Source organism: Onychostruthus taczanowskii, unplaced genomic scaffold (assembly GCF_017590055.1).
Source record: "Onychostruthus taczanowskii isolate IOZ18803 unplaced genomic scaffold, ASM1759005v1 scaffold14, whole genome shotgun sequence".
NCBI lineage: Eukaryota > Metazoa > Chordata > Aves > Passeriformes > Passeridae > Onychostruthus > Onychostruthus taczanowskii.
In genome coordinates, this window is record NW_024498573.1 from 5,334,423 (window position 1) to 5,356,567 (window position 22,145).

The following is a 22,145-nucleotide window of genomic DNA, read 5'->3' on the forward strand; positions in this document are numbered from 1 at the left end:
CGTTACTGCGCGCGGCCGCGGTGCCCGCACTGCGCATGCGCCCAGCCCATGCCGGCTCGCGTCTCTCCTCCTCCTGCCTTCCCCCCCGCAGTGCAGCTAATGGGCTCGCCCGGGCTCCCCGCGCTCCGAACAGTGGGCGAGTCCAAACTCCGTGGGAGGGGGGGAGGCAGGGATGAGGGAGGGTGCCTCTGCGCCTTGAGGGAAGCGTCGCCATAACACCCACCGGGGCTGGGATGGGCTTCCAGCATGGGGAGCCCCCAGCACCCCCATCCCTTAGGACACGGGCTGCGCCGGGCCCTGGCTGAGCGTCCCCGAAAGAAGCAGCGGCCGCCCCTCCCTCACCTAGGGGAGGTGAGGGGGTCCCCGGGTCGGGGTTAGGCCCGAGCCCCCCCGGGCTCCCAGGCCAGGGGCGCGCAGGGTGGGAGCGGGATGAGGGTTCGGTTTCCAAGGGGGATTCCCTAAAGCCCAGAGAGCAAACGCTGCTGGCCTGGCACGCCTTGCTCCTATGGTGTAGTGCGTATCAAGCTCATTAATGGAGCAAGTTCTGCTTCATCCTGCAGGGGCATAGAAGTCATTTAAGTTCCTACTACACCTGCAGACTTTTAGTCTGGCTTCTCCTGTTGCAGGAATGGAATTGAAGTTACGTTAGCAACAGAAGGTTGTAGCTGGTAAGGCAGCTACTGCTTGTGTAACACGGCTGCCAACACTTGCTTTGCTGGCTGATGCTGATGGCAGATAGGCAATTCATTTGGAAGCTCATCTACTAATTAAATTTAGATAGTATTTCTTTCCTTTTAGACTGCCTTCCTTTCTGGACGAGGTTTCTACTGTAAAATATGTATATGCTTCTATAAATATATATGTTCTGGTACTGGATTATCTGCCCACCATATGGGAGTCTTTCCCTGAATCTCGGCTACTTGCCCAGCATTTTGATCAAAGTATCTGGAAAAGCAGATATTGATATCTTTTACACGTCACACACCATTCAGTGTCTCAGGTTTAATGTTCATTCCTCAGCAGAAATGTTGCCTTTAGAAAAGAAGAGGGTTTTTCAAGTGTTGCTGTGTTAAGTGACCTTGCTGCTGTCAGCATCTTGGTACATTCCCTTTATTGAGCATTATTTTGATTCAGAGTTTATCTTCAGGGATGATGCAGGGTTACTGTTTTGCCTTGGCTCTGCAGTCTCTGGTGTTGTGCAATTTATGCAACATACAATATGCTACACTGAAAGTAATCACCTTTCTTCCTGTGGTCATTTGAGTCTGGGGTTTTCTACAAGGAAATCTGTGTTGTTAGCAGGTAAATTCAGCAGGCTGGATTACAGCACCCTGTAAATATAAGGTGAAATTTTTATTTCCCAGAAGAGTTCAGAGTCATTTTTCTTGCTCGTAAACCCGGGCTTGAAGGGATGTTGAATCCAGGGGAAAAAGGAAGATGCATCTCCTCAGGCCACTGTAAATATCTGTGCCTTGGTACTGCAATAAAAATGTGTTGCAGGCAATAATCACCTGTGATAAATTACATTTGTATTGTGTAAAAATCTGTCTGTTAAAAAAAAAAGCCATTCAAGGATGTTTGCAAGCACTGGTGGGAAGAGCTGGAGACACATTTGCTTGATGAGATCAGAATTTTTTCAAACATGACATGGCTAATAAATAAAGATTCAGAATAGCTGGGAGAGGCACCCTGCTCTTTAAAGAGTCCCATCATTTCTGTATTTGGAGGTTACCAAGGTTGCCTCCAGCTCCAGCACTCCAAAGAAAGTCTTGAGGAGTCCTCACATCTACCCAAGAGTGTAGAGCTGCATTATAAGGTAGAATAAAGCTATTCAGCTCAACATTTTCACACTGGGCAGCTTGAGCTGCACGTCCTGTTGTGCCTTTTCTTTAGAGCTTACTCACAGCACCACAAGAAAACTTACTTGTGGGAATCCTGAAAGGTGAATTTGTGTTTTCCTCACCCTTCTGTTGTTCCACAGGTGCTCCCAAAGCAGCCCCTGCAGTGCTAGGTGGTGGCACACGTGCCCTGGCAGAGGGTGAGAAATCTGGTTCAGAATGCAGGGAATTAATTAGGCAGTGGTTGATGTGTGCCAAGTCCAGATTCCTCTCCAGCCTTAGAGGAATGATCAGTATGGGCTTGTCCAGTCCCCTGAAAGATACTTCATGGATTTCCCCCTGATGTTCCTCTCAAACAGCGAGACAGCCAGTGACTATTACAAAAACTGTGGGGAGTGAACAAAGTTGTATTATGAAGTGTCTGATCAAAAAGCTTTTTTGCTCAGAAGAAATCAGGCTTCTTGCACGGCTCAGCAAAGATTGCAGCAGCTTTGGGGTGTGTGGTGGAGACACCAGCACAGGGCAGGCAGAAGCAGCAGTTTGATTAGTGACAACCCGGGCTAGACACAAAATTGCAGCAGAAGATAAACGGCATTTACAACCCTATGACTAATGTGCTGAGCTGTCCCTATGGGTATGAATATTTCAGAGATCACCGTGTTGGAATTGAGCAGTGGTTCAAAAGGAACACTGAAATTCACTCTTGTCACCTACTATTGGCTGTTGGATGAACAGCCCTCCCCCTGCAAGCTCAAATCCAAAGATCAGCTGAGGACATTATCCTTATGGCACCCCTCTCTTGAGATGCTCATTTCCACTTCCTCCTCTGCACGTGAGTAAATAGTTTGAAGGAATCACATTCCTCTCTATTGAGCCTGCTCTGTGTGATAAATACAAATTAGTAGCAATAGCTAAGAATTACAACTTCTGTCCCTACCAGGGAATACTTGGAATTAGGCAAGAGAAAGTGAGGATGGAAACACTAACAGTGTTAAAGGCTGTTCACTGTTGCAGAGCTCTCTGCAGTTCGGAATTACAGCTTCTGTCCCTACCAGGGAATAGTTGGAATTAGGCAGGAGAAAGTGAGGATGGAAACACAGTGTTAAAGGCTGTTCACTGTTGCAGAGCTCTCTGCAGTTCCAGCTCTGCTGGCATAAGGTGTTACTGAGAAAAAGCATGTGTTGCTTCACCTGTGAAGGGCAAACAAGGCTAACTGTGAGGCAGAGGTGGTATTCCCTGTTTTTCCTCCTGTGGAAAAATAGATCTGGAAAGTTCTGATAGTAACACCCTCAGTTCTCAGAGCTTAGTTCATAACAGGGCACTGTTTATGGGCTAAGTAACAGATTGGGGCCACATTTGCATAAGAAAGATCAATGCTGCTGCAAATTACATCTTGCTCTCTGCAACACCATAATTACACACTTTATGGTCTGTAAACATCATGTTTAAAGACAACTGAGCCCAAGCACATGCTAACCCATGTGTGTCTTCACCTTTCCCATGCAAGCAAAGCCTGTTACTGGTTGAGGGCACTGTGTAGCAACAGAGCTGGAGTAATTTTTAGACTTAGTACAACAACATGAAAACTGAACTGCTGTTGTTTTGCCAAATTCCACAGTAACCCTTATTGCTTTTAACAAATACACCTTTGACCCATTCAGTTGCACTGGCAGTAGCTATTTTGTGCTCCAACCATGAGTTAGTGAATTATAAAAACTACTTACCTTTATCATGTTGGTGGCTTTTTTGTTCTCAGGTACAACGATGAAAAACTTACAGGGATGCAGAGACGCATTCCACGTGCTTAACTGAGTAACAGCATGCACATACACACGGGGAACACTGCCAGCACTAACAGTGACATGGCACTGGCTTCACATGACTTGTCTGGGAGGGGACAGGCAGCTCCTGCTTAGAAACACACCCCCATTGCCCTTGCCTAAACCTCATAAAGTTTCGACAGCGGTAGTGAAAAGTGAGGAGTTGAACTCTGGGCTCTGAATAGACACAAGGACCTCTCCTAGGCTACCATCAGCAGGTGGTGAGCAAAGAACAGGCAGCCAGAGTTCAAGGGTGCTTGAAAAGATATGATAGAGACTTTGAGGAAGTCATTAAAAGGCAATGTCGTGTCTGTGTGAAGTCCATTGTCAGCTTTTCTAGGAACAGGGTTTCCCCTAAAATCGTGCAGTGCTTGGTAGGACATCAAACAACACCACGTCTGGTCCTGTGTCTGTCCACACAGAGTGGCTGATATGCAACTGTTCAGGTGACCAGGTAAGTGGTCGTGTTCTTTGTTCTCTGTGTTCTGTACTGTCACACATAGTCACAGCCTTTTTCCTCCCAGGGGCAGTTTTCCACTGTCTGTGTCATATAAAGGTTGATTTCAGTGAAATAAGACCTGCACCAGAGGCTTCAGGAGGCAGGCACGAGGAATCCCAAGGAGCTGGGGTGGGCAGCCAGTCCCTCACAGCAGATGGAGCTGTTCTGAGCTGCACCTGCCATGCAGGTCTGTGGGAGAAGGATGCAGTGCAGGGAAAGGGCAGCTGTGCTGCCTCAGCTTGAGGCTGTTGGGCACCAGAAGTATAACAGAACAGCAGGCATGGGGCATAAATAATAATTCGCATGTTTAAAAAAATATAAAAAAATACAGCAGGGTTTTTTTCAGATTATGCTCAGATTATACTGAGCATTTTAAAACATGTCTTAGACAAACTAGCTTTTTTTCAGTACCAGAAGTGGAAAATTCAGTGAAAGCAAGATCTGTGACTTAATTAACAATTTTTGGGCAAATGAAGTTATACATGGAAATAGTAATATAAAAAATGTATTAGAATTCTTGTTTGACTAATGTCTTTCCCCTTTAATGTCAAGAGACTGATTGGAAGAGCAATTACTTTTATTCTAGGGTTGAGAATTTGCTTTGGATCAAATTTTGTGTTAACTAATTTGAAATAACTGGAAAGGAACTTTTTTTTTAGGCAGTACTAGTTGTAGCTGATATTTGGAAATAGCTGCAGGCAGCTGAGAGCTTCACTGGTTGATTTGGGGCTGTAAAATATGCCAACACGAGAGCAGTGCCAAGCAGCTGAATGGCTTTTTTTGTTTGCTGAAACAGCCATGGTTACACAAATGGTTTTTTAATGTATTTGGTGTATTCTGAATCAGGAGAGACATTACAGAATAAAAAAAGAGTAGGTAATGAGATGTTGGGGAAAACCTACTCTATCCAAATTTTTATGGGTTTAATGTAAATAATGTAGAATTTTATCCTGAAAAGTGGCTTAATAAAGGCAGTGTTCTGAAACAGAGAGTAAGCAGATGTGGCAGCTCTGCTTTGAACTGGAAATCTTTGCCCAAGCCAGCCTTCTATCATAAATTGATTATTTTTAAAAGAGTACTAGAAATGTGGTTGTAACTTTAACTCTTTCCTAAAAGCACAGAATATGTGACTCAGTCAAGTAGTAGCTCCTTCTCCTAAAAACTCAAAGCAGAGTCACATTTTCTGCAGTGCTCTGCTCTGGAGCTCTTCACATGCAAAGGTGTCAGCACTGCTGGATGGAGGAACCTCTGGAGCATCAGCCTTCCAGCTCAGTGAGGTTCCCCTTTCACATCTGCCTCTCCTAATCTAATGTTGGCTGCTACAAAGTCATCAGAGCAGAATAATCTCTTTAACCACAGAAAACTATGGCCAGCACTATTTACTTTACTGTCCCAGCAGAATAATTGGATATTGGTCTTTTCAGCTCCCTACTGGGTGGATGTAAAGTCAGGGATGTGCACAGCCTAAGAGCACATAATAGGAGTTATAACCAAAAAAAATTCCAAGTGGCAAAAACTTACAGTGAAGGTTGTCAAATACTGGAACTGATTTCCCAGAGAAGCTGTGAAATCTCCCTCTGTGCAGACACTCAACTGTTCAAGGCTCTGAACAACCTGTTAAGAAAGCTGGAATGGAGCAAAGCCTCAAAGGAATGGATTATTCAAGCCTGATATATTTCAAGCTTTAGTAGTGTTTTCTTGGAGGCAGTGGGCACACCTGCCCTGAGAGGACCTGTGTGACAAGATGGGCATGTAGTGGATGTTAGGTAACATATGTGATTAAAAGGTCTTTTAAAAATTAAGATCAATTTAAATTTGGCCTGTGGCATGTTATTTATGCTCTTCTCTTCAGGCTAGCAGGTTATTTTTGGTTGTTTCTTATGGGTATTCTTCATCAGATATATTAGAATTCCACTGTATTTTATCAATAAAGATGTGGTTGGCAAACAATATACGAGAGGAAAAGAAAATCCCACAGACTGGCTGTGGTGGCTCACAAGGTGCAGTAGTGAGGAGCTCTGTGTCTGGGGAAGGGCAGGAAGCCCTGGGTCACTGCAGGTTCCCCCATACATTCTCATTTTAAGCAACAGCACCTTAGGGCACCTCCCATGCTCCCATTTTTGGCCAAGGGAGACAAAGTGTACTTGGATTTGGTTTCTTTTTAAGACTGCTACCAAAACTTACCATTTCCCGTAGGAGTACATCCAGCCCTAGTGCTGAAATACAGGGTTGGGAGTTGGCCTCAGGGGTTCAAGTTTCAAATCCCTTTTTGCCTTATTTTTCTTTTTTCCTTCTCAGAACTGTCTAACATCAGTTTCTTCCACTAAAGCGTGGGGTATGGTGGGCTGGCCTTGCTCTTTTGTGTCTGTGAGTAAGCAGGAAGGAGGTATCTAATTTTGCTGTCTCATGCCCTTTGACCTGCATACTAATATGTAATATAACAGAGCTGGGAACCCCTGTAAATCAACAGAGTTGTATTTGTAAGAACATACCCAGAAGGCTACAATTTCAAATCTAAACCTTCTGACTAATACAGGATTTCTTTTTACAGTTTATTCCTCCTTTCTGCAACGCTTCAAGAAGAGTACTCCCAAGAGGCTTCCCTCCATCTTCAAGGTAATAGAATATCATCTTCCTAATGAGTAATTTTTCAACTGTTTGTACCCTAGACAAGAACATTTGAACCTTCTCTGTGCTTACCTTTGTACTTTAGGTAATAGTTTGCCTGTGCTTGAATATTCTGCTGAGTAGGAAAAGCAAAATGGATTAAGTTCTGCAATCCTCAGTAATCTGGCTGTCGTGTTGTTAGAAGTTGTGTGTTTCTTCTTAAAGACCATGTGAAACTAAGAAAATATTAAGGAATGTTTTGTTAACTTTTGCTAATTATATTTGATGATAAGACTGCAGAAATATAAAAACACTATGCAATAATCCCTAGGACAGCCAGAACATGGCCTGAAATACAGAACCCTTCATGGCTATGGCCAGCAGTGAAGTCCCAGCAGCTACTCAGACATTTGGTTTGATTTATTTTTTAATTTCTTTTAACAAAGCCATCAACAAATGGTCAAGCCAGAGCCAAATGCAGGGAGATTCATTATGAGATGGCCACATGCCCATTTAGGACTTCACCTCTCTAAGTGACCACAGCAGGACTTGAAGCAAAGATTATTTTCTTACTTATCATGTTCTTAAACTGTAACTCAGAGTTTGAGTGAAGGCTGTGGGGCTCCGTTGTGTTAACTCTCTGTGGCCCAAACTCACTTTGTTTTCATCCCTGGTTGTTTAATTGCATGTTGTCATTATGGAAGAACATATGTCCCACATGATCATTTCCGTACAGCCTGGGAAGGGCTGGAGTAGCTCCTGGGTGCTGCAGTGTATTCCTGGGGCAGATCAAGGGTGGAAGTCTTACCACAACACACCAGTGACACAAGCAAAATCTTTGGTTTTGGCTGTTCTCCCATTTTTCCTTGTTATTCTTGCATCCCTGTTAATCTTCTGGGACACTACTAACTCCTCCAGATGTAAGGGCATTTTTCTTCTCAAGAACTCAGCTTTGCTCCATGGCCAACACACGAAGGATAGAGCAGGACAAGACATGGTACAGAGAATAAATATTTTACACTTTTAGCACTGAGCTGCAGGTGGAGGTGATTTGCTGTTTGCATCATATTCTGCCACTCTCCAGCTGGCCAAAGTTCACTTACTTAGATCACCTTTTATTTCAGATGGAAACAGACTCTGGATATTCCTCCACAGCTGAGCTGCAGAAGCAGGTAAAGGCTCAAGCTCCTCGTTTTAAGGAAGCTCATGCAGGTGCTTTGGAACGCTGAATGTGTTGAATCACCTTCTAAGAGAAGTGACAGACACATCCTCATTCCGAACATTTTTGCATAATTAGGAGCTCATCTCTTATCACTAAAGCAACACTTCCCCAGCATTTTTCCCTTCCACTGGACTGCAGCTACAGCAGCCAGTAGGGTTATCTAACCTGTTATCTATGCTTGAGTGGCAGGAACCCACCACAGCCCCCCATAACCAGAAGCTGTGCCACCTCACTGGGCCTGGTCCTTCTAAACTCTTATGGCCAGCTGATGTGCCCCAGTCTCTTTACCTTGCCAGCAGCAACCCTGTTCTTAAGGAATTTGCCAACTTCTACAAGCACTTTAAGAGCAAGAACTCAAGCAGTCCATGATTTAGTTTGGAAACTACAGTGCTGTAGCTGTTGGCATGAGGAGAAACAGGGTATTAAGCACTTGGACTTGATGAACAAAATTTGTTTTCTATGTAAACTGCTCTACTTCTACATCTCATGTAATTATAGTGTGTGGGATTCATGTAATCACTTCATCATGTGCAATAAAAACACAGCCTCAAAACAAGACAGTTTCTAGCCAAAGGGCTGTTAAAGTAGTTGAAGTGCTGAGCTTTAGCTCCTCTCTGTCCTGTCTCAAAGCAGGACATGCACAGTGTCTGTGAGTATTAGGAGTTACAAAGGTTTGAAACTCTTGAGCTGAGGGATGTTGAAGCAACTGAAACCTTATTTGAGCTAATTGGAAATTCTGACACACAAGACAGAATTTTGTTTGGTATGCTCATCATCCCAGGAGAAAAAGGATTTCTAGGATATGAGTTTGTTAAAAAGCTCAAAGCTTTCTATAACTTCTGTAACCTTTTTTTTTTTCCCCTGAAGAATATGTAAGTGATGGTCTTAATCTAAAGATTAAGAAAGTCTTACATCAGCATACGTGGGACATAACATGGATGCACCTGGAATTATGAAACTGCTAAGAGAGCAGTTTCTGGTCCAGGATCCAGCAGGCACTATCTGATGCTGGAGGAGAGGCTTTTGCCAGCCTGGCATTTGCCCTTCAGTACCTCCAGTGATAACAGTGGCAGCTGATTGCACTGCTCTCATATCAACCCATAGGGTTCACAAATATCAGACTATAGGGCAAGAGTCCTGCTGTCAGTTTCTTCCTCCCTATCTGCTTTTTAAATTAAAAAAAAAAAAAAAGAAAAAGGTGATAGGAGAAAATGGTTGGTTGTTTGTTTTAGTAGTGAATGTTTCAGTGCTAAAGCAAAGTTCTGTCCTGGGACAGATAAAAATTGCTTATAAGTCCTGGGCCACATTTAATGTTCTGTAGCTGTAAGAGAATCTAAAAGCCAAGTAAAGAGGATTCCTTTATTGCATTACCCTAAACCACCTGCATTTGGCATTTCTCAGAGCTGCCTCTCTTGTTTGTCCTCTCTGACAGGAGGTGAGCAGGACTGCAGCTATGAATCACACTGTTTTCACTCCAGTCTGTTTGTGCAGCACAACACCACAGTTAAAAAACAGGAAGGACAGAGGAATGAAGAAGACAATAGCTGGTTATTATACTATTGCATTGATTTTTTAAAAAAACGTTTATATTGCAGATAGATATAATTCATATTCACTCATTAAAACCAAATTAATTGCACTCCAGAACCAATTCCAGCTTGGACTACTCTAAAAGACAGATTGTTAATTATAAATTTGTTGTCTGTAAACAACTTTGTTTCAAATATTTAAATATTCAAATATATTGAAGACTGCTTTTTGAATATACTTATTCCTGTTAACCAGGTCATCTGAGCACAGTGGTTCTTAACTGCTGTGGGGAGGAAACACTGCATCCTGGGAGGGAGAAAATGCTGAGGGAGGGAGGTGCTGAGATGGAGCACCATTCCTTATTGCTGGTGTTCCTTTCCCACTGCCCTGAGTTATCCAGTGAGCTATGGCCCTCCAGGTACTGAGCAGTATGCCAAATAAAGAGGGAAAAAAAATCAGTGGTCCTTTCTCTCCCTTTGGTTATTCCAAAGAAATTCCACATCAGTCATGCACCAGATCTCTGTAAGCATGACAGATGGATGATTATACACAATATCCCACAACAGCTTTGTTATTGTGTTCTTCAGAGTGTGTGTGTAAAGCAAAACAGGCCATCACAGGACTGCCTTCATCATTTCAAATACCAAAAATGCCAGGGCTAGACACAGCAGCACGTGCTTACTCTTGTTGCTCCTCACAGGGAAAGAAGCTCTCGGATGCCTTGAGGATCACTGCCTATGTCTTCAGTACAGGCCTGCTCATGTTCACTGCCTTAGTGAACACTGCTTCTTGGTAAGAATGTTCAAACAAAGCAGCTTGAGGAGAAACTTTGCTGTGGAAAGGGGGGAAAGTGGATGAATAGATGGGCAACCAACCACTGTTATTCCCACAGGTTTATGCAGAATATAACTGTAGGCAATTTCTGGCAAACAGCATGGTTGGAGTTCTACGACCATATGGAGGGAGATGAGTGGACAATCTTCCTCGTTGGTGAGTTTTAACAGTGCTTCTCAGGAGAAATCATCCATGTATTACATATAAAAGGGAGACACAGACAAGCTTCCCAAACTCACTAATCCTCCCACTGACAAGCACTGGCTTGGAAGGTACCCACAGGTGATGTGGTGCAGTTGTTCTGCTTTTGGATGGGGTCACCAACAGGACCCTGTACAGATTAAAAATCTGATCTTTTTCCTGCTACTGAAGTGGCTTCCCTGTGAAGACACTGTGCTCCTGTGAGAACTGAATGACTCAGTAGAACTAATTACTAAAAATATAAGTAAGTTTAGTGAATTCTACTCTTGCTGTAGTACTTACAAAAACTCTTTTCTGTGATTAGCAGCTGGTGAACAGAACTGGTAGAGATCAAGTCAACCTTATCCTACTTGGATTTAAAAGCAACACAGGCCTCCCAGCCACCTAGAAAAGCCTTTTCCTAGCTTCAGTTATGTCCAGTTTCAATCTCTGAGACATTTGACTGCTCTAACCTCCTTCCCATTCTTTGACCTTACCTGGATGTCAGAATGTACCAGTATTCCATTTCAAAGCATCCTGGGTCAGGGGACACACCCTTGGCACATCTGGGTCCCAGCAAGGTCCTCTGGGTACTATGCCAGTTAGTTTGTTTCTGATTTAGCCATAGCTCCCAATTCATTCACACATCTCTGCCCTTTCCTCATGCCACAGGGGCTGCATTGGTGCCTGCACTTGCTTTCTGGGGCTTCAATGGAATCCTTCTGGTGGCTGATATAACAGGAAAGCCAACTTTCATTACTCGCTATCGCATTCAGCTGGGCAAGAATGATCCTGTAAGTACTTCTCCCTCTGCCTTCTCTGCTGGCTAAACACTTCCTGCAGTCTCTTAGGCCAGGAATGGGGAGAAGAACCTGTTATGCTTTTCTCTTGCAACCAGATAGGATTCCAGGAGGATCAAGTCAAGTCTTGTACACCCACTGTAGGGAGGAAGGCAGATCCTGTTATGAGGCTACTGATCAGATCTGCACTGACTGCTTGTTAAAGAGCTGATCCCAAAACTAACTGCCTACAAATCTTAAAGCTTTTCATCCTTCCAACTAAAACTGCATTGTTTCTTTCTTAGTCTCAAGTCCTGACTTCTCTTTTGCAGGTGGACAGAAAGAAACTGTGGAAAGCCATCTACACAGCGCTGGGTAATCAGTTCTTTGTCTCCTTTCCCATGCTTGTGCCCATGTTCTACATCATGCAATGGTGGGAAAACACCTTCAGCAAGGAATTACCAACCTTCCAATGGTTTCTTGTGGAGCTAAGCATTTTTACTGTATTAGAGGAAATTCTCTTCTACTATACACACAGGTGAGCTGAGCACAGGAACAGGTGCTTGATTTTCCTCATACCCTACAACAGCAATAATCCTCGTCCCTCTGTTCCACCTGTTTTGTATTTATATGGGAAATCTTACAGGTCCTGAAATCCAACCTCACAACATGAGGCCTTGGTGCTGCCTGTAACTGTAGTAAACAAAAATGGGTAGAATTTTAAAGGTGGAACAGCTTAAAAGCTAAGGAAGAAACAGAACAGGCAGTTTTCCACAGAAGTTGTAACCCAGCATTCTTTGAAAAGAACAAGACCGACTATCCTGAAACACAAAAATCTCAAGGGTCAGCGACTGATCTCTGTTCCCTTGTACAGCACCTACAAATTAGGGCCTGACTTCCAACACTGCAGGATTTCCAAACACTGACACCAACATTAGAGGACAGAACTAAAAGCAAGGAAGACAAAAGAAGCAGAAGCAAGCACAGTACTCTCAGAAATCTGTAGGTTTCCCTTTAGGACAAATGCACCTGAAAAATGGAAATGGCGTTTGATAAAAAGGACCCATGGAACTGAAAATTCTGATTCTTTGACAGTTGCCAGTAGAAAAAGTCAAAACTGTGAAAGCATAAAGTGAGTCTTCCCGTAATAGTACTCCCAGATTTGAATAAATTAAGTAATTCAGGGACTATGATTTATGCGATTTTTCTGGCCTGAGTTTATCATAAGCCAGCGGACACAGTAACTGAATAAGGGCTCAATACAAAGAGAGCAAAGGAAGCAAGGAATCCTACACTTTTACTGCCAGCTGCTCTGAAATCTTCATGTTAGTGGAGACACAAGCAAGTCCCCTGCAGAAATTCTGTGTTCTGTTACTCCTTTTTTGCAGAGCTCAAAACCTGCCTTTCTGTTTACTCTGCCTAGGCTTGTTCACCACCCAGTGCTCTATAAGCACATTCACAAGAAGCACCACGAGTGGACAGCCCCCATCGGTGTGGTCTCCATTTATGCTCACCCAATAGAGCACATAGTAAGTGGATTCTCCCATGGTCACCCTCCAGTTGCTCTGTGGAGTGTGGTTTCCATGGCATGAGGTGGAGTGGTAAGAGAAGAGAAGAAAATATGCCCTTAGAGGCCTCTTCCTTAGGAAGAGGAAGCTCAGCTGCATTGCCAAGAAGCTTGGCTCTTGGAGGCTTGCAGTAATTGTTTATACTGGACTCCAGTAGCTTTCAGAGCACAGATCCAAGGGCCTCCAGTAGATAAGGAACTGACTGGACAGGACTTCCCATGAGCCCCAAGAGGACTGGGAGCACAGACAGTGCTTTCAGCAAGAGGTATGACACAGCCTGAGTGATTGTGTGTACTTGGAAATCTGTCAGGATTATTGTGGTGGTTGCTGGCATCAGTGTTTGCAAGGAGTGTATCCCAACACCGCTGCAGCTGAGACTTCTCAGGAAAACACATCCCACCTTCAAATATTCCACTTAAAAATTCCATCTCTTGTTACCAATAGTCCTGGGCTGCTCTGAGGGTCTCCCCAGCTGACAGTCTTTGGACAGCATAATGATTGAGGAGCCCAGCTGAGCTGTGCTGGTGCATGCAGCTGGGTCTGGGCAGCCAGAGCCATTTGTGCCACAAGCAGAACAAGTGAAGAGCTGCAGCAGGGGTTGTCACATTGCTATGTGTGTCTGCAGGCCATGCCCTTTCACAGTGAGGTTTCCCCAAGGGCAGATTCAGCATTATTCCAAGGTGATGCTGGAATTCACACCTCAGACTCCAGGGTGATTTACTGGAATTGTGCTGTACTCACCCAGGGTTTGGAGTCATGTCTAACTTCTACTGCAGGCTTATGGAGCTTGGGCTATGGCAATGGTTTGCAGTAGTAGAACTCTCTTATCACTTTTTGGATGATTATGTAACTTTAGTAAGGTGTTTGCAGAGAGCTCTTCCCTTTACACTGTTTTCATAAAAAAAACCAGTGATGGATCACCAGGTGACAATTCAGCTCCTAGTGGAGAGTCTGCTGGTAGTGGACCCATTAATGAGGTACTTTCTTCTCATTTCCAGGTCTCCAACACTCTGCCTGTGATGACTGGCCCGATGATTATGGGATCTCATATTGTTTCAGTCTCAGCATGGTTCTCCATTGCTCTTGTAACAACGAGCATTTCTCACTGTGGCTACCACCTGCCCCTCCTGCCATCTCCAGAGTTCCACGACTTCCACCACCTCAAGTATGTCTGGGCACTGCTCAGCTTTCCTTTCTCCTGCCTCTCCACTGGCACCACTGGCAAGGAAAGCTCCTTTCTGAGGGTCAAGAGGGTCTGCCTAATTCATGCACCAGCAGAGCAGCTCTCCAGTTCACCTGAGAGCAGGCTGAGTGCTGCCAGTTCTTAGAGCAGTTAAACTGGGATTTCAAGGCATTCCAGCCCTGTTAAGGACAGTTCTCTGCAAGGTTCTTCCTAGAAGTTCAGAATACACTTCATGTGATCTAAGGACAGAGCCAGGGCAAGTCACACAGGTAAAATAAGCGAGCCTCTCTGTCTGTCCCTCTCCCATACACTGGGATCAGTAACACTGATCAGATTACACTTTGCTCAATCACCATGAACCCTTCCTGACAGAGATTCTCAGCCTCCTGTGCTGGAGAGATAGCAGTTGCAGCAGACTGTTCAAGGATACATACCCGAGCAGTGGAGAAACATTCCCATCTCCCAGTGTGCCCCACATTCAGACATGCTGCCCAGAAATGTCTGCCCTGCTGCAGAACCAGCCCAGGGCACAGTTCAGTCACCACATGCCAGGACAGGGATCGCTGCAGAGTGGAGACACTCTGGGTGGAACAGCTGTGCCAGCTGGAAGCACATCTGCTCCATACCCCAGGACAGCCAAGTCTAGAGAGCATGTGGGGCTGGTAACGTGGGTGTCCAATGCTCCCACAGGTCTGAGTTGCCCAGGGGAAGTGCCACCATTTCTGGGCAATGATGGCACCAGAGAGAAGCTGCACAAGGTTCGCCCAGGCTTCGACAGAGCTGCCAGGGAGACTGCAGGGGCAGAAATCCCATGGACAGATTATCAGGGCTGAGAAAGGAATGGAAAGAGAAAGGGCAAGGTAACCTCAGTAATTTCCAGTGATGTTTATCTGTGTTTGGTTCTCAGGTTCAACCAGTGCTACGGAGTGCTGGGAGTGCTGGATTTCCTGCATGGCACGGACAAAATGTTCAGACAGACCAAAGCCTTCGAGAGACACAAGGTCCTGCTCAGCCTCACACCACTCTCTGAAAGCATCCCAGATCCACCCAAAAAAGAGGAGTGAACCAGCTCAGCAGCTCTTGCCCAGCCTGGTGATGAGCAGAGTGAGAGACAATGATTTATGCCAAATAGTATTTTAATCAGGAAACAAATTCTTGTCCACACAGATCATGAAGCTGAAGTTAAATATGCTGCTTTGAAACTACTGCACTTTTGTTGCCATTGTTTACTATATAAGACACTTATTAAAAAAACTGCTCTAGAAATGTTTTTAAAATTTAATGGTTTATCTGTTACTTGCCCTGTCTCTTGGTTCCAGCTGCCTGTGTATGAGCCCAGTGTGTTCTGGGCCACATGGCTCAGGGTTCTCATTATTAAGGTTTTAGCACCAGACTCCACAGGTGATTATTTGGCATCTCTTGTCAGCACTCACTCTACAGAAACATCAAAGTCACTCCATCTCTGTGTGATACAATTAACACACGCTTTTGTGACTCAGAGCACCTGGAACACAGGACACAACCCCGTGGAAAATCACTGGGGCCACAGCTTTAGAAACACTCCCTTCACATGCAACAAGGCCTGGCTTCCTGTGAGCAGCTGTCATGCACAGGAGGTGAGTACAGGGCTGAAGTGGGGCTGCCACAGCCTCATCACTGCTCCACAGACAGCTGCACACAAAGGGAGTTACCCCTTGTGGGGACATGGAAGGAGAGCTGGGAGCTGATGTGCTTCATCTCCTCCTCCTGCTGAGCCTCCCCTTGCTCTGAGGCACAACCAAAATTCTGATAAATTCCAGAGATTTTCCAAGGAGAGCAGAGTCCCTGCTGTCCTGAGCTGTGTGGAGATTAAGGAACCCCTCTAAGAAAGGAGCCAAGAAAGCAGCCCCCAGAACAATATGCACATTGCCACGTACCCACAGACCATCCAAGACATACTGTGAATTCTCTCAAGGATCTTCCTACGTCTCAGTCCTGCCTGGGAGGCCTGCAACAAAAACACCACATTTCTCCCCAGTGCTAGAGCAGCCCCTCGAGGAACAGGCACACAGGGCTGACCTGTGCTGCACTGACCATGGGTCAGCCCAGATCTACCTGTGGAACCAAAGGCACTTCCCCTGCTCCTCTCCAGTGCCCACAACTGCACCAGGATGAACCCAGCCCAGTTACCTGGGCAGTTCCCTGGGGAGGGCAAGTCAGCAGAACAGAAAACCCAGGCACCACTGTCTTTTGAACTTTTTATTTTTATACATTTTTTTTGTATTAAAAAGGAAAAAGCATAATTACCACAAATTACAAAGGACTAAAGCATTACTAGAATAATGAATCACATCAGCCTAGAAAGCAGATACTCTGAATAATATTAATGTTATAATACAAGCTCTCATTCAAGTATTTTACATTTTTCTCTTTTCCTTTTATACGTGATGATGATCCTAGCACATGGGTCAAAGATTATGTACTATCGACAGAGATGGATCATGTACAGCAGGCCGTATTAACAAGATTTTCCTCCCAAGTGATACATGGTCTGTGATGAGTCATTTTAAGTTTGTCTCTACTATAAATGCAGCTGAAGAAGGTTGCACACACTCTAGTTTTGGGAAACAGAAGGCTGAGGTTGGACACACAGGGTTTGAGAAGGGCCAGCACATCGAACCATCACCCCTTCAGCTCCAGGCGAGCGAGCAGAAGGCTGCACTCGCTGGGACGCAGCTCAGTGGGCGTCTCTGAGCCACAAATCCAAGGTTTCCAAGCCCAGTGGGACCAGGACAGGCTGGGGGGGAAGATGGGGAGCAGGGCTGCACCAGGGAGGCTTGAGGGACCAAGTGGTGCCAAGCACTCCCTCCCACGAGGAGCACCACTGGCACAAGCCACCCCGGTGCAGGGCTGCCACCTGGGGAGAGAGCAGGAGGACAGCGTGGGGAGCTGGAGGGACCCCAGCATGCTCCACGGGGGCCAGCTGGCACCCAGGGCACCCCCTGCTCCTCTGCAGCTTCCCACCAAGGGGATGTGCTTGTCACAGATACATCGGTCCTATGTTCAAGTGTCTGCAGAAAGTGAAACTGTAAACTACTCCTGGAAATGCTGCCCTCCAGCCACCCGCTCCACGCCACCGAGATGAACATTTGCTTAGAAAAAGAAAAATGAAAGAAACTCTTTTATCTGTTACCTGTATTGGAATATTTTTAAAAAGTCAGTGAGGCATTTAACATCAAATGTAACAACCCTCTCACGAAGAGCCCAGCATCCATTTCAAACAGTGACAAGTGACATAACCAGCCTCAGAGACAGGAGACAATAAGCATTGCAAACACAGCTTGCTACATTTACAGTTTTCCTTTTTTCTTTTTTTTTTTTTTTTTGTTCCTTTTGATAAAATAACTGGGAAGGCATTAACAGCTAGAAGGCCCCCTCTGCACTGCCACGTGGAACATGGCAGGACACTGAGGTTAAACACATCAGTTTGTTACAGTACAACAATCAGTCCCCAGCAGGTGCCAAAACTCAGGGACTCCATGGGCTACAGTGAGAAGGTGCCATCAGAGGTGCCAGGGGGCAGCAGAAGAGATGGACAGGGAAAAACCAGAGCAGCAGCATTACTTTTTAATTTTTTTTTCCCCCAAATGAGCACAGCAAAGCAACAAAGCCTCCTCAAAACCACACCTTCTACCTCCACTCTGACCCCACACCACAGCTCTGTACCTGTTGCAGCCACTTGCACTCTAAACAAGTTAACCTCGGCAAGGAGGACCTCCTGAGAAGAGGGGCAGGATGAGGAATGCTCCCCTGACTCAGCCTCCCTCAGCCTTTCCAGAAGCAGCTGGGGCTCCCCCCAGGCTCTGCCAGTGGCTGGACACCAGCACCATGCAGCTCTCGTGGGCTGTGGGACAATCAGCACTCACAGGAGCACGTGTGCAACCACTCAGTCCTCTAAAATTCAAAAAAGCACTACACATGGTGGAGCTGAGGCATTCAAACTAAAAGCAAGGCCTAACTCCCTCCTCACAGAAGGGCAAGAGCTTCCTCAAACCCAAAGCCCCTCTGGAGAGCTGTCCCTTTACCCAGTGGGAGCCTTGCTGCAGCCACTCGTGACCCAGCTGGGCACAGACCACGCACCCGGGGAGCTCCCTGCCCTCTGCCAGCACCACCCTGGCACGGAGCAGGAGGGAATGGTCCTGTGCTCCCTTCCCTGCAGGAAGACAGGTGTGAGCCAGCAGTGGCTGCCTCGGGCTGCCACATCCATCTCTGCTCTGTCCTGCCCACTGCTGTCCCATGGACAGCAAAACAAGGCACACGGTCCACAAACCTGGAGGGCACTGGGACCACTGGGATTGCTCTTCTGACCCACCTTCTTGCCCTGGGTGCACACACCAGTGTGACAAACCACTAACTTGGCAGAGGGGGAAGGGAAAACACTTCCATGCCAAGACTAGAGCCTCAGGATCAGAAATTAAAAATTATTTAAAATCAGTATTTTGGGAAATTTTCTGGAAAATGTCCTACCTCTTCTACAACCCGAGCAATTCCACAGTCTGCTCTACAAGCAACAACTCCATAGCAGCAGCTCATCCCTTCCCATTTCCTATGAATTTGTTGCTGAAATGCAGACAATTGGCTTCAAGAGAGCCATGGACACACGCCAACGAAAGGAGCACAGACACAGCAGCAAGGATCACCTGTGGCACATCCAGACCTGCCTCCACTTACCAACAACCAGCAACACATCTACAATGTCCTTGATCGACTCTGCAGCCTCCTCCTCCCCAAATCTGGGACAAACCTGCCTATAAATATAACCTCAGAGATCTGACTCCAGCTCACAAGAGGGGAAATCCAGAGATAACAGTCACGGCCACAGCACTGTACAAGTGTTACTTTTGCCCACCTTGCCCAGTTCCCACCCCACGACCCCAGAGCACTGCTGCCATAATGGAGATCCACAGCCTTGGATGGGCTCGCCTGCTGCAATCAGGCCTGTGAGTGGTACCAGCTGCACGGTGGCATGGCAGGGGTGGATGGACCAGGGCAGGATCACACCACCAGGAAACAGCCAAGCAGCAGCTCCCCAGCCTCTCAGACCCAGCTGTGCTTTCAATTCTAGCAGCAGTTTGTGAAGCCACTCCACCCAGACCAGCCCACCTGCCCCCACAGGGCAGCATCCTGGAGGCACTGTCACCTTGGGAAGTGATGGGCTCAGCCAGGGCCCCACAAGCACCCACAGCCACTGCTGATGGACAGCTTGGCTGTGCTTCCCCTCTTGCTCCTGCTCAGCTGGCTGCTCTCACTCACCCGCCCTGCAGCCACACAGGGACAGCCCTGGAGAGATGATGACTGCTCCCAGCTAAGAGACACAGCTCTGGATCAACTGGATCCCTTGGGAAAACTGCTCAGTACCAGCTCGTGACTTTGCAGAAAGGGCAACACAACGAGCTGCACCCTTGGAGTGGTGCATCCACACTGCACACAAGAGCACAGCTCCAGAACTCACCGGGATGGAGCCTGAGCCACAGCCAAGCCTGGTATCCCAGGGACCCAGCAGAAGGAGCAGGGTGACAGCAAGGCAAGAGGGTCTGGCTGGAAAGGAACACAACTTTCCAGTGCTACCTCTGGAGCATCTCCAGAAGTAGCACTGGACATCCGAGATCTCATGCCTGACACACACACCTCACAAAGGGTCCAGCTCACAGCCTGGGGAGGGTTTGGCAGCCCAAGTCCACCTGGTGCTGGATGTAAGGATGAATCGAGTAAGTGCCACAGCAGCTCTGCAGTCACCCCCTGCCTCAGCTGAGTAAGGAGCTACACGGTATCATCTCAGCCCTTGGAAATGCACAGGGGCTGTGCCCTGAGTGGGAGACTCCATGCAGGTGCCTGCCACAACACAACACACAAGGAAACCCAGGTGAGAGCTCTCCTGTGCCAGGCAGGTCTCCTGCTCACCCCTGCACAAGTCCCACCAGCAGCCCCGAGCCAGGGACTGCCGTGGGGCAGCTTTCCCAGGACTGCCTCACTCCCTGTCAGGCTACAGCAGAAGCAGCCCTCGCTCACAGCCAGGACCAGTGCCCCAGCTGCTGTGACAATCTCCCTGCTCACTCCCCAACCACGCTGGAAGCACAGGCAGGAGCAGAGGCACCTCCTGCCCAGGGAGGGCTGGCGGTGCGAGCAAGGCCATGACAGAACAGTCACTGTGGTGGGGACAAGGCTGCCACGGTACCAACACAGGTGGGCACGAGTCTTGGATGTGACTTCCCTCAGCTCCTGCCCCAGGAGACTCGGGCCTGGCAGGGAGGCTCCGTGATGGGGGAGGCATCCGAGCGAGCTGCGGGGGCAGAGGAAAGGCCGCAGGGAAGATCAGCTCGGCAGCAATGCCGTGAGGAGTCTCTGGGCCTGGGGGGAGCCAAGAGCCCAGTGCACCCCAGGGTGCAGGAAGCCAACGAGCCTCCCCGGTCCAGCTCCACCATAAGGCAACTTTTTTTTTGTGTGTTTTTGGGGTTTTTTGTTTGTTTTTTTGTCTTTTTTTTTTCTTCAGTAATATTTCCAAGGAAGAAAGCAAAGGGAGATGTGTCCTTTTTTAAAGAGTTTTTCTGTTGTTGTTTTAGAGGGGTTTGTGGGTGGGTTTTTTTTTTTTTTTTTTTGTGATGTCATTTTTTCCAAGGGATAAGGAAGAGAAAAGCTCCTTCAGCAAAGTCCTGTCTTTGCAAGCGATGGGCATTCCTGGGGCAGCGGGTGCACCGTCCACACAGGCTCGAGTCCAGGTGCCTGCCAGCCTCCCAACCAGCCATCCTCGCAGGAAGGAGTCACAACAAGCCTATCCTCGGCAAAGGTCCTTTGGTTGACTTCCAAATTGTCCGTGACAGAAGGGAGAGGTGGACAGAGAGAGAGCCAGACCCTCGGGAAGGTGAAGACGCTGGGGAGAAGGGAGCGGGAGGACGACCAGGGCGATGCTCCTGTGGCAGAGGCCGGCGCTGAAGAGGCACCGCCGCAGGGAATGGGAGACGCCAGCCGGGTCATGGAGATCAGAGGCTCCGCAGCATCGTCACACGCTGTGGCTTCGGTCCCCCACTGGGGAACCTCGCTCCTCCGAGCTTCCTGAGCGGCTGCCCCGCGATCCGAGGGGGACACAGAGGGGACTCGTTGGGGCCACACAGAGCAGACTTGTTTTGGTAAATCCAGACGAACTTCTAGCAATAATTTAAAACTTGATATATATATATAATAATAAAAAAATCTCCCCTTTCCAACCCAGCCAGAACACATTTTTTTGAAGAGACATCAAGACATGAGTGTGTGCACAGGAGGAGAGAAGGGAAAAGGTTGGGTCTGCTGGGAGCGGGTCTGGCTCTGGTCAGGGTAGTAATAGCAAAATGGTGTTTTGGATGCAGATCGTCTTTGCTTTCCAGCCACAAGAGAAGAAAATCGTGTGCGTTGAAGTTTCTCCCAAGCAGCCTATTCCTGGGAGCCCACCTTCCAGCTCCCTTCCTGTCCCACCCCCGCATGTCTGCCCTTCTCCGAGCCATTCCCCACCAACCCACCCCACCCCCGGCAGGAAGCGGACGCTGCAGCCTCTCTACTTCCCCACTGTCTGCGACTCTGCAGCTGATGGGGCAGGGGATTGCTGGCTCAGGTTTTTGGCATCCTCTTGTGCAGGCTGGCTGGGTGAGGCGTGGGCTTGGCTGGATGGGCACTGGCTGACCGTTTTGCTGGAAGACTGGGATGGGTAGCGCTTCCTGCCATCTCCCCCTGACGTCGTAGGGTATCTCTTGTGTCCACCTTCCTCCCCCATGGGTGGCTGGAAGAGAAGCACCCCAGTATCAGCACAGCCTCCTCCAAATGCAGGTGCCCCACCCCCAGGATCAGGAAACAGCCTTCCTGCAAGTCTCCAATTGCAACTTCTCTCCCTGGTCCACAAGGGACACACACCCCCAAGCATTCAGCTTCCCTGTCTAAATTTCCTGACGCCAGGTTTGACAGAAAAACTGACTGACTTCCACAAACTGACCACAACAGTGACAACTTGCTCTTAGTCACCTGCTTCCCACACAGAGGCACAGTCCAGAAGTTTGGGAGCCAAAGCTCCACACAATG

At 47.3% G+C, this 22,145-nt stretch overlaps 2 protein-coding genes across 11 annotated transcripts in view; one reads left to right on the forward strand and one right to left on the reverse strand.

The window, feature by feature from the left end:
- Positions 1-189: 189 nt before the first annotated feature.
- Positions 190-16,584, forward strand: FAXDC2 (fatty acid hydroxylase domain containing 2). Of its 8 annotated transcripts, none has more exons than XM_041398077.1 (12): positions 190-351; positions 2,488-2,670; positions 3,979-4,112; positions 6,709-6,773; positions 7,889-7,936; positions 10,217-10,308; positions 10,409-10,506; positions 11,203-11,324; positions 11,642-11,847; positions 12,733-12,838; positions 13,876-14,042; positions 14,968-16,584. In XM_041398077.1, the coding sequence occupies exons 5-12, from the start codon at positions 7,889-7,891 to the stop codon at positions 15,122-15,124; spliced, it is 996 nt and encodes a 331-aa protein (XP_041254011.1). In that variant the 5' UTR covers positions 190-351; positions 2,488-2,670; positions 3,979-4,112; positions 6,709-6,773; the 3' UTR covers positions 15,125-16,584. The 8 variants fall into 8 exon arrangements, with proteins under 8 accessions (XP_041254011.1, XP_041254009.1, XP_041254014.1 ...); XM_041398075.1 differs by having other exon boundaries at positions 3,999-4,112; XM_041398080.1 differs by having other exon boundaries at positions 4,005-4,112.
- The window catches only part of LARP1 (La ribonucleoprotein 1, translational regulator), a 45,397-nt gene continuing 39,539 nt past the window's right edge, over positions 16,288-22,145 (reverse strand). For all 3 annotated transcript variants that reach the window (XM_041398071.1, XM_041398070.1, XM_041398072.1), the window contains one exon: positions 16,288-21,849. In XM_041398071.1, the coding sequence (XP_041254005.1) occupies positions 21,628-21,849 (222 nt within the window). In that variant the 3' untranslated portion in view covers positions 16,288-21,627. The remainder of the gene's footprint in view (positions 21,850-22,145) is intronic.